Below are 12,569 nucleotides of genomic sequence, written 5' to 3' on the forward strand. Positions count from 1 at the left end.
TGAATTTTCTTATGATTTTTCAGTTTGACTCTCGATTTTTGGATCGAATTTGTTCTTCTGATCATTTTTTATCTTCAATTTTTTGGAATTTCTCTTTGTTTTTGAGGTTTTCTTATACCTAACAATGCAGCATATGAATCTACTCAGTATAATCTTCCTCTGAATCAGAATCCTGTAAGCATTTACTACATACATACTTTTGATGCTAATACTGCTCAGCTAGTCTCTTTCAAATTTAATGGAGAAGGTTTTACTAGTTGGAAACGAACTATGATGCTGACCTTATCAATTAAGAACAAGGCAGGCTTCGTCAATGGTGTTTGCAGAGTTCAAAGCCCGGGAGAGGTGCAAGGATTTGATGTGTTCTTGGATTTTGTTCAACCTAGATAAGTCTATTTCTAGAAGTGTTATGTTTCTGAGAACAACAAGGGAAATCTGGATTGATTTGGAGGAGAGGTATGGATACACTTCTCTAGCTCAGATTTATGCCTTAGAACAGAAATTAGCTAAGATAAGTCAAGAAAATCAATATGTTTCTGAATTTTTCACCAAAATCAAGTTAGTTTGGGATGCTATTGATGAAGCACATCCATTACCCTATTGCACATGTAATAATTGTACCTGCAATTTAACTAAGAAGATTTTTGAAAGACACCAGCAGAAAATGGTTATTCAGTTCATGATGAAACTATCTGACAAATTTGGTACTATCAGAGGAAATATGTTGACGATGTCTACTCTTCCTAAGGTCACTGAGGCATACAAAATGTTTGCTCAGGAGGAAAAACATAGAGAGATCTCTTAGATGTATAATTTTGGTTATTCTATGGCATTCATAGTAGACAAGAGGAAGTTTATTACTTATGCAGGAAATTCAAAGCCATTCAAGACTCAGGAATCAGGTTATTTCAATAGGCAGAATTCTTCTTCTTATAGGCCTGGACCTTCTGATCAGAAATCTAATAGACCCGCTGGCTCGAGATATTACTGTACTCATTGTGAGATTCCTAGTCATAGCATAGACAGATGCTTTATGGTTATCCTCCTGATTTTAAAGGATTTAAAGGTAAGAGTGTTGCTGCTATGACTTATGATGATGCTGCTATGGAAGTTGATGATTCTTCTAAGCTAATTACTATTGGTCACTTGAAGAAAATCATGGATGTGTTAGGAAGTCAGAAGCCAGCTGAATCTCAGTCTGATAATTCACACAGCCTTGCAATGATGGCAGGTAATCATTGTCTTCTATCTTATTCTAATTTTAAGTGGCTTTTTGATAGTGGTGCTACTGATCACATTTTTTCAGATATAATATTTTTTTTTTCTGAATTTAAACCTACTTCTCATCTTGGAAAATGCAATACTATACCTGATGGCAGTATAGTATTGGTACAAAATGTTGGTATAGTGAAGTTGAATGATAACATTTCTTTGCTAAATGTGTTACATGTCTTAGATTTTAAGTTCAATCTTATATCTATGCATAAATTGTGTAAGGATTTGTTGTGTGAATTGACTTTCACTCATAACAAATGCTTTGTTCACACTCAGAGAGGTCAATCGATTCCTCTTGGTAATTTGAGATCAGGTTTATACAATTTTGAAGAGGAGCACGACAAGGTGGTTAGCAGTGTTTCTGGTGATTAAATGTCTGGCTGCAATTGATGATGCAAAGCTATGGCACTTAAGATTAGGTCATCTCTCTTTTAGTCAGTTGAAATTAGTGAAACCTGACTGTGATGTCAAGGCTTACTTAAAAGACACTATTTGTCAAGTATGTCCTAAAGCTAAGCTGGCTAGATTACCTTTTTCCTAGTAGTTCTATTAAAACTGTTGCTCTATTTGAGTTCATACATATAGATGTTTGGGGCCCACACTCAGTGAATACACCAACTGGATGTAATTAGTTTTTGACCATTGTAGATGATTACTCCATATTTACCTGGGTATATTTAATGAGGAATAAAACTGAATCTGTTATAATTATGTCTGATTTTATTTCTATGGTGTCAGCTTAGTTTAATTCCAAGCTTAAGATGGTTAGATTAGATAATGCACAGGAATTATGTGAAGGTGCTATGAAAGCCTGGTTCAGTAAGTTTGGTATACTAAATCAAACTAGTTGCAGTGATACACCCCAACAGAATAGGGTGGTTGAAAGGAAACACACGCACATATTAGAGACTGCTAGAGCTCTATATATACAGTCAAAGGTACTTGGTAGATTTTAGGGTGATAGTGTGCTTTGTGCTGTCTATCTGATTAACAGAATGCCACTAAAGGTGATAAATGATAATATTCCCTTTAAGAGATTAAAAGGTTTTGTGCCTGATCTTTCTCATCTTAAAACCTTTGGTTGTCTTTGCTTTGCTTCTACTTCTAGAATTCAGAGCAGCAAATTGGATAATAGGGCAAATCCTTGTGTCTTCTTGGGGTATTGAGTTAGTCAAAAGGGCTATAAACTTCTTGATCTCACAACTTTTAAGATTAAGGTTACCAGATGCGTTGTCTTTCATGAAAGACGTTTTCCCTTTCATCTTTCTTTTCTTAAACAAAATCCTGCCTCTGCCATTTCTAATGCCATATATCTGCCTCCAGTTACCTCTTACTCTATGCCTAACATTGACACTCATCATCATTCTCCTATTTTTCCAAATCATGAAAATTCTTCTTCTTCCTCTACAAGTTCAGAACACCTTGTCTTTCCTTCTCCTTCTATTTCTGATTCCGCTTCTAGTTCTGAGACTATTGTCAATACTGAGTCAATTGTTATACCATAGCCTGATCAAGTTCCTGTTGTTAGGACATCATCTAGGCCACATAAATTCCCTTCTCATTTTGATATATATACCAGTGTTATTCTGCTATATATGATGACCAGGCTATAGAACATTGGTGTCACTTGGTGTATTATGAGCAGTTCCCTGAGTCTTACAGGTGTTTTCTAGCTAACACTTGTGAGATACATGAACCATTTACCTATGCTGCTCAAGCTGCATCTAATCCCTTATGGATGGAAGCCATGAATAAGGAAATTGCAGCTCTTCTCAGGAACAATACTTGGGATTTGGTGGATTTATCTAAAGGCAAGAAACCTATTGGGTGCAAATGGGTTTTTAAGGTGAAATTAAAAGCGAGTGGGGAACTGGAAAGATGCAAGGCAAGATTGGTTTCTAAAGGGTTCAATCAGAAGTATGGGATAGATTATGAAGAAACCTTTTGAACACCATAAGGTGTTTAATAGCCATTGTTGTGAGTAAAAAGTGGCCATTATTCCAGCTGGATGTGAACAATGCTTTATTGCATGGAGAGTTACAAGAAGAGGTGTACATGAGAGTGCCTGAGGGGTTTGCAAACCCAGAAAACAAAGTATGCAGACTTAGGAAGTCAATATATGGGCTTAAACAAGCTTCCAGACAATGGTTTGAGAAGTTGGTTAAGTCACTCTTGAAGATGGTTTTCAGCAGTCTAAGAATGATTACAGCTTGTTTCTCAGGAGGAATGGTGATCTAATCTGTGCTGCTGAAGTGTATGCAGATGATATTGTTCTAACTGGGATAGATACAGATGCTATGATGAGTTTGAAGGCGAATTTGCATGATTTGTTCAATATTAAGGATCTAGGAAGGCTTAATTACTTTCGAGGAATTGAGGTAGGATATTCTTCTGATGGTGTTCTATTGAGCCAGAAGAAATTCACTAGGGAAATGTTGCATGATTGTGGTTTGCAGTTAAATAAAAAGGTTGTTACTCCTCTTCCCTTAAGTCTGAAGCTTCAACAGAGTTCTGGTACTCCTTTCCAAATCTAGAACAATACAGGTCATTGGTTGGGAAGCTCAACTTTTTAACCCATACAAGACCTGATTCGAGCTTTGCTATTCAGTGTTTGAGTCAGTTTATGCATGATCCTTACACAACTCATCTTGAGGCCTTGACTCATACTCTAAGTTATGTAGCCAACACTGAAGGGCATGTATAGACACCCATTTGTGTCTCCCCAAAACCAAACCCAGTGATGAGTACCTTTCACGTCGAATCATAATCGAATAAAGTGAAAGTGTGGAAAGTTTAGTGTTGCGGATAGTTTTAATTTCTTTTCTCTTCTCTCTGTTTTTGAAAACCTATTTTAAGAAAACAGCCAATCCAATTTGGTTGGTCCATGACATGGGTCCAATAGTAGTGTAGTTGGATAGGGCTTGAAAAGAGCTTTTCAACGATATATTATAAGCCCAATTCCAATGAATATTGAGGAAGTTATAGCCAAATTACCAAACTGGGTCCGGTTTAAGCCTTGTATGCGGCCCAATGATCTAGAGGAGGGCATAATATGGATTTATCATTCCTAATGCAATTAGGAATGGTTTTAGTCTTCTAGATTCTTCTAGAAGGTTTTTTTCATTCCTAATTTAATTAGCATTGATAAATTGACTTTTGTTGACTTTTTAGAGTTTTTATCAGGATAAAAGAACGTTTTTGAGGAAAATACGATTTTATCCTCCTGTACGGCAATTTCTATCTGATTTTAAGAAAACGCATCAAAAACTTAGTCAGCGCCAAACGCCAGCAGTAGCGCCTGACGCTACGCTTGGCGCTAGCGTCAGCGCTTGACGCTAACGTCAGCGTTTGACGCTAACCTCGTTTTGCGCGTCAGAACTCTGTTTTGATTTTTTATCTTTTTGGCTGATTTTCTCTATAAATAGCTTCCTAAAAAACCCCGTTTTCATTTACCAACTCTCATCAAGATTCTCTTGATTTCTCTCTCTCTCTCTCTTTTCTAAACTAGCTTTTTCACAAATATAAAATTCCGCATTCATTAGATTTAGAAACACCTAGCCAAGTTCGAAGTTGTCTTCGCCCTAGACGTGAAAGGTTTAATTTCTGAGGGTTTGGTCTCAAATCTCTCTTTCAATTATTTAATTTAATTGTTTTGTTTATTATTTTACTTGAAGTTACTAATGTGTGTATTTTGTTATTAGAAAGAGGTACGAGAAATCCAAGTAAGTACTTTAATGGTTTAAATGATATTATGATATAGAAGTCATGCTTAGATTGTTATTTTGATTCCTAGTATCATGTTAGGATGTTTTCCTTAATTTGATGTTTAGGGTGACAACAATAAATTCCTAGTATCATGTCTAGGGTAACTTTAATATTAAATATGATTAAAAGTATGATGCTTCCTATGTTCTTCCTAATATTTATGATTGTTAGTATCATGTTAGGGTTAAAGTTTTGATCTTTATTGTTTAGTGACATGTTAGGGTTTGTTATTAATCTTGTTAGTATCATGCCTAGGATCTTGCTATTATTATTATGCTTTAACATGATTATTGATTATATTTATTATAATGATTATTATTTTTATTATTATTATTATGTTGCTTGATATTTTTTTTTATTGCTTGATCAAGTCTTTTATGTATGTTTAAAGGGAATTGATACTTGTAATCACGCTTAATAAGATAATTAATAATCTTGTTTAGGGTTAACATGATTATAATTCAAGTGATCGTCAATAATAGTTTGTTTGTGCATTAATATTCAACCAACATAGATAAACAGGTTTAGGGTTAATCCTATTGATTGCATGTTAGTCAGAAAGCGCACATGAATACGATCGGAATAAAGTAGAGGCCTATTATTAGGGCAGGTTCAATCTCTTTTAGATTGAATTTGTACCTTCATCCCCGAACTACCAGTCATGGTTCCAGACCTATTGGAGTTGACGATCTTCTGAATCGTTAAGGGGTGTAACCTTCACCTCGTGAACGGTTTACAAGTTCCTAAAACTTGTTGGCGACTATTTTGCTCTATCTTCTTTCCCTTTGGACGCTACCATGCTTAAATGTATGTTCACAGTGGGGTTCAAGGTAGGGGATTAACGCTTGAAATATTCCCTACATCATGTAATTTTGCTTAAGGATTTAGATGAATTGTCCTTAATTACATGCCTTTTCTGATTTAGATTGAGCAAGTTGTGCTGTTTCTAGAAGGCCAGTCACAGGTTATGTTTTGCTGTTGGGGAAATCTCATATTGCTTGGAAGTTTAAAAAGCAGGGATTGGTCTCAAAATCATCTGCCGAGGCAGAATATCGTGTTATGGCATCTGTAGCTTCAGAGGTGACATGGGCTGTCAGATTCCTTAGCTTGAAGAACTTGGTTTACTAAATTTGAAGCCTATTACACTCTTCTGTGACAACCAGTCTGCTCTTCATATTGCTCGAAATCCTGTTTTTCATGAGCGTATGAAGCACATCGAGATTTTGATTGTCACTTTACTCGAGATAAGGTGCTTGAAGGGTTTCTACATTTAGTTTATTTACCTTCAGATGAGCAGTTAGCTGATTTGTTCACAAAAACTCTGCCATCACCAGGTTACAGTCTTTATTGCTCAAGTTGGGTATGAATTCTCAGCCTCATTTATCTCCCAACTTGAAGGGGGGTATTGAGACTACTGTCCATACAGTAGAGCTAAGCTAGGTGGCTGAAGTTTGTTATGAAGAATGCCATGTCAGATAGAGTTTGTTATGACTCTTGCCATGTCACACAAAGTTTGTTACAGCTGATTTATGGAGTTTGTTACAAGTTCCTCTAGATTCTTCCTTATGTAATAGATGATATATGTACTCTCTTATGCTGTAATATCTAATTATTCAATCATAATACAAAAACACGTTTCTATTTAGCTTTTCTTCTCTCAGTTTTCTCTCTGAAATTCTCTCAATTACAGAAAATTACAATGGTAATGATCAGAAGTGTATCATGGCAAGATAGATAGTGTTACACTAGTCAAATTAAAAGTTCATCAAGTGTATATCTTGGAAAATATATTGATGGTGATAATGTCCAATTGTGCATCAATAAAATTGTGTGAGTGATCAGAATTACGTCATTAATGAAAGAGAAATGTTACAAAATGTATGTTAATTTTGAATCAAGAATGTGTTGAAAGCAACACTAAAAATTAGTGTGATAGTGGTCCTTGATAAGGATTAGTAGGTGTTATTAAGTTCGTGAGCTATTCCCCATTCTAGGTGTAAGTATGTGATTATTTGAGGAAAATTAGCAGTGAGATTATTTATCCAACAGATTATTGAGAATTTCGAATCTGAAAATAACTTTGATAGGGTATCTGGTTGGTGTTGTTTGTTGATGGATGATTGGATAGGGTATCGCGTTGGTGTTGTAATCTGATGTCGTTACTCTCCAAGCAATTTTTGAGTCATTTGTAAAAAGTAGGATCTGAAAGCTTCCCTTGTGATGTATGCTTTAACTTTGCACATGTGCTTAATATCATGTTTAAGAAAAAATGACATGAGAAGCAGCTTTAGTAAATATATTTTTCTTTAGACATTGAAGAGAGAATTTCTCTCCAAGTACATTATGGAATTCAAGAAATCAGAACAAAAATTGCAAAAAAATCTCAAATATACGGAGCACATAATAATTAGTATCCTTCGGGCTTGTAGGCAATGAAACTGATGCATTGCACTTGACGGAAGCTGTCGAATCCAATGATACGGATGAAGGCGTTGGGGTAAGCCTTCTTGGCTTCCTCGAGCTCGTTGACCACTTGAGTAGGGTCAGTGCAACCGAACATGGGCAACTTCCACATGGTCCAGTAACGGCCATCATAGTATCCTGGGGACCTGTGGTTCTCACGGTATACAAATCCGTGCTACATTAACAAAAAATTGTTAGCTATATGTAAATATCAAATCAATTTTGATTCAATCAAACACATGAAAATTCTGAAACAAATGGAGTAATTGAAGCTTACCTCAGTCTCGAATTCTAAGCAAGGAACCCATCCCTTGTTAAGAAGGTATTGGACTTCACTAAGCAAAGACTCAGTGGTCAAAGGTGGAAGGTAAGATAGGGTCTCGAACTTCTTCTTGCCAACTGGTGGCCAAACCTACAACATATTCGACAATTTCAATAAATTAATCATGTTATTAAAAATCCTTTTTTCAACTTAATGACTAATCTTTACATGATTTCCTTTCTATAATTGTGTTCCAAACAAGTAATTAAGCTCATGATAAAAATAAACCAAGATTTTCAACCCTTAATAATAGTTTAATTTCAGAAAAACAAGTAACACTACATATTAATCCTAACTAGGCAAGTACATTTTATTCGGTAAACATTGACTTAATTACAGAGTATTATTTTCCATAATGTTATATGTCACTGAAAATACCAATCACCAATGCATTATCTTTTGATACTTGTCATTTTAATAATATTGTAACAAAATGTTGCTAATCAATTACGATTATTATGAATCCTTATGTAATAAAGAACATTCCCTTAATGTAAATAGATGTACAATAAATATTATACCGAGTACAAGGGATATACAGCTATCACAATATAAAATAAAAGTTATCTATATGCTATCACTTATAGAGTTATAGAGGAAATTCACCAAATAAAAAATTACTCATAATGTACGAAGATAAGCACATAATAACCCGTCATCAAACTCATTTTGTGAAAGTTACCTACTTAACGTACAGTTAAATCATTATAAATTAAAAGTTACCTTAATGCAGGTTAAATGTCACCTTAAAATTGGTTATATATAAGTTGTATGATAATACAATGTAATGTACGCTCATTATTATCCTAAACAAGTAACCCATTATCAAACTAATCTCTTAAAATGTACCATAACTACTTAATATACGTTAAATATTTACTCATTTTAAAAGTTATCTCAAAACAGATTATAGGTTGCCGTTAAACTATTTAAAAATTATTCTAAAACTAGGCGTTGTACAATATAATGCACATCTATTATACTCAAATTTTGTATCTTTGCATAATCTCAAAATCCACATAGTAAAACTAGCAGTAGTAGTAGTACCTGCATGCATTGGACTCTACCACCGTTGCTAGCAACAGAGGTAATGTCATCGTTCTTCTTGGTGACAGGGAAGGCAACGGTTGACTTCAAGCCATTGAAAGGAGCCACCATGCTAGCTTGAGCCGGAGTTCGGTTAACGGCGGCGACAGTGGTGGAGGAGATGACGGAGGAAGCCATTTTAATTTTGTAACACTTAAATCACTCCTCTTTACTTGATACTATTACAACTCTTTTTCTTGTCACACCTTTTTCTTTGTTACAACCTCCCTATATATAAAGCCCTTTAACTTCTTCTATGTATTATTTTAAGAAGTGGATATGGTTTAAGGATAATCTTGACCGTTGATTCTGTTAGGTACACTTCAACAACCACACACAAATTTAGAAGCTAAGGAGAAGAAAAAAAATATAAATTTAATTATTTTTGAAAAATTTGGTTTTAATTACTGGCTATTAAGCACTTTGGATAAGTGCCACTTGGCAGAAATCCATATCTTATCTGATCTATAAAGGGAAGATGATAAGGAAAATGTATGTGTAATGGTGGTGAATTCAAGAGATCATACCTCTATCTTTAATTTGTTAATGTGTGGTATGACATTATATATGGTTTATTTCTATTTGTTTGTAGCTAAGGTTTTTAGACCATACCATCTTCATAAAAAAAAAATAAATAAAAATAAAAATTTGGAGTATATACCTGTTTTTTTTCATTTGATTTGCTCATACTACGTATATTATTGTAGACAACGGATTGATTTACTTTATTAAAAAAAAAAAAAATAGTCATAATGCAAATAATTTATAATGCACTTCGTGTAATAAGGCCCCGTTTGGTTTAATGTAAAACATTTTCAATGGAAAATTAGTTTTCATGGAAAACATATTTTCAAGGAAAAACACAATTGCAAATTAGTTTTCCTTTGTTTGGTTGCATACACGAAAAGTCCAAGAAAAATAAAAAATAAGAGTGGAAGGACCTCTTTGGTTTGATGTAAAAGGTTTTCATAGAAAATGACTTTTCCATTTTTTCCCATTTTCCTTTGTTTGGTTTCTTAAGGGGTGGAAAACAATTTTTCCAAGGGTGGAAAATTCATCCTTAATGATGGAAAACATTTTCCTTCCCAAAACAAGGGAAGCCACATTTTCCTCTCTCTTCCTTACCTCCTTTTTTACTTCCCTCTCATTCATCCTTACATTTTCACTCTTATTTTTTTTTGACATTTCTTGTATGCAACCAAACAAAGGAAAACTAATTTGTAATCGTGCTTTTCCTTGAAAATATGTTTTCCATGAAAACTAATTTTCCATTGAAAATGTTTTACATATTAAACCAAACGGGGCCTAAATGTAGAGATGAATGAGAGGGCAGTAAAAAAAAGAGGTAAGGAGGAGAGAGGAAAATGTGGCTTCCCTTGTTTTTGGAAGGAAAATGTTTTCCATCATTAAAGATGGAATTTTCCACCCTTGAAAAATTGTTTTCCACTCCTTAACAAACTAAACAAAGAAAAATGGGAAAAAAATGGAAAATTCATTTTCCATGAAAACCTTTTACATCAAACCAAACAAGGTCTAAAAGTCAAACAATTCGCTGTTCAATTACGGAGTATAAGTTATTATTAGAGTCTCATAAATATAATCGATAATATTCTCATTAATTAAATTTGAATCAAATGATATAAATTTACATTCTAAAATACATTTAAGGGTAGGAAACGAATTTGATTAGATAGTGCTACAAAGGTTTTTATTCAATAAATTATAAAATTTGAATTCATTATCTCATATAATATTATCTTCATAGTTGACAACATGAATAAGATTGTCAATGAATTGTATTGCTTAATTGATTTTGAGATTTACAATAAATAAATAGATAAATAAATAAATAAAAGATACATTGCTAGGTTGGGTTAACAAACCATGTAGGTTAAATAAACTCATTCAAAATACAAACAAGACTATATTGTATAATGATAATGTATAAATAAATTTTCTATTGTATAATGATAATGTAAAAAGAAATTTTCATGAACATATATACTTAATGGACATAGGACCGACTAGTTGGGTGAGATCGAGGATAATGGAATACTGAGACTGCTAATTTTAATCAAGTGATCGAATATCAAGTATGCTAATAATTCAATAGATAGCTTGATGAAAAGTTTTAAAGAATTCAAAAAAAAAAATTCAATAATTTATAAATAATAACTAATTTTAATAGCAGAATTTTTCAAATGAGTACATATTGTCAATCAATAGATTGAGAAAAATTAAATAAATCACTAAAATGAGAAAATATTATAAAGCGCCAATTTAACTCCTTTTATAAAATAAATTTCATGAAATTTTGACTTAGCTTGAATTACAATCATTCAAATATTCAATCATGAATGTTAATTTATTTTTATAGGTTTTTTTTAGTCTTGCAAAATTTAAACACGTTTTTTTAATAAATAAATACATGAATAACTTCACCCTACAATCACTAAAACTAATTATATGCGTACTTTTTAGATTTAATATGTATTGCTATTGTTAAGAAAAAAAAGTAAGAATAACTATTTAAATCAAATTTGATAATTAGCAAATGCTGCTAATAAATTAAAAAGTATTTGAGTTTGATAACCTACAATGATGATTATAAGTTGACATGTGTCTCAGATGAGAGGGAATAATGTCAACGCCTATTTTAATAATAGTTAATATATTTCAATTTTTTCTTTTCTTTTTTATTTTTTTTCTTTGAAGGAAGTTAGTTTTAGTTTTTAAAGCAAGTTATTGTATTTTTTGATAAGGAATTAAAGGATTAAAACATTATAAATTAAGCATCATAGAAAAAAAAATTGTACATATTCTTGTAGAGTAGAATATCCTTTTCAAGAAAAATCTACTTTAATAATCCCAGATTTGCCCATTTCCTTTAAATATTCTCAATTTTACAATTATTCGACAATAATACCAACTTTCACGTGTCTTTTCTTTCTTCAATCCTGATTACCGGTTATCTAAAGAAAAGTTTTTTTTTTTTCTAAACAACTTACTTGCCACGTGTTACATGTCAGTTGGCTAAAAAAAAACTTAAATTAAATTTAAAACCGAAAAAAAAACCCAAATAACCAAAACCACCGGCCACTAACGCTGGTGACAACCCATTTCCCCAGCCGACCATCCCCCCTCCCCTAAAACTATCGTCTTCAATCCAAACCCCACAATTACAAACTCTGAATTCATTATCTCATATAATATTATCTTCATAGTTGACAACATGAATAAGATTGTCAATGAATTGTATTGCTTAGTTGTTATAGATTTACAATAAATAAATAGATAAATAAATAAAATTTACATTCCTAGGTTGGCCTGGGTCAACAAATTATGTAGGTTAAATAAACTCATTCAAGATAGAATCAAGCCTATATTGTATGATGATAATGTAAAAATAAATTTTCTATTGTATAATGATAATGTAAAAAGAAATTTTCATGAACATATATACTTAATGGACATAGGACCGACTAGTTGGGTGAGATCGAGGATAATGGAATACTGAGACTGCTAATTTTAATCAAGTGATCGAATATCAAGTACGCTAATAATTCAATAGATAGCTTGATGAAAAGTTTTAAACAATTCAAAAAAAAAAAAAAAATTCAAGAATTTATAAATAATAACTAATTTTAATAGCAGAATT

At 32.8% G+C, this 12,569-nt stretch overlaps 2 protein-coding genes across 2 annotated transcripts; one reads left to right on the plus strand and one right to left on the minus strand.

Moving 5' to 3' along the window:
* The first annotated feature begins 313 nt into the window (after window positions 1-313).
* On the plus strand, window positions 314-805 carry LOC110701400. Its single transcript, XM_021879059.1, has one exon. The coding sequence runs from the start codon at window positions 314-316 to the stop codon at window positions 803-805; it is 492 nt and encodes a 163-aa protein (XP_021734751.1).
* A 6,505-nt stretch (window positions 806-7,310) lies between these two features.
* LOC110700721 (ribulose bisphosphate carboxylase small chain 1, chloroplastic) lies at window positions 7,311-9,258 on the minus strand. The gene is made up of 3 exons (XM_021878316.1): window positions 8,873-9,258; window positions 7,781-7,915; window positions 7,311-7,678 (listed from the first exon to the last, which is right to left on the minus strand). Exons 1-3 carry the CDS (start codon window positions 9,047-9,049, stop codon window positions 7,448-7,450), a joined length of 543 nt encoding a protein of 180 aa, XP_021734008.1. The 5' UTR covers window positions 9,050-9,258; the 3' UTR covers window positions 7,311-7,447.
* Between the last annotated feature and the right edge of the window lie 3,311 nt (window positions 9,259-12,569).

The sequence above is a fragment of the Chenopodium quinoa genome, unplaced genomic scaffold (genome assembly GCF_001683475.1).
Source record: "Chenopodium quinoa cultivar QQ74 unplaced genomic scaffold, ASM168347v1, whole genome shotgun sequence".
In the NCBI taxonomy this organism is placed as follows: domain Eukaryota; kingdom Viridiplantae; phylum Streptophyta; class Magnoliopsida; order Caryophyllales; family Amaranthaceae; genus Chenopodium; species Chenopodium quinoa.

Bases quoted from the DNA above. Each gene is read 5' to 3' on its own strand.
- LOC110701400 (XM_021879059.1), top strand. From the start codon at position 314: ATGGTGTTTGCAGAGTTCAAAGCCCGGGAGAGGTGCAAGGATTTGATG.
- LOC110700721 (XM_021878316.1), bottom strand. From the start codon at position 9,049: ATGGCTTCCTCCGTCATCTCCTCCACCACTGTCGCCGCCGTTAACCGA. The intron at 7,916-8,872 runs GTACTACTACTA...AATATGTTGTAG, and splicing joins GTAGAGTCCAATGCATGCAG to GTTTGGCCACCAGTTGGCAA. The intron at 7,679-7,780 runs GTAAGCTTCAAT...TTGTTAATGTAG, and splicing joins GCTTAGAATTCGAGACTGAG to CACGGATTTGTATACCGTGA.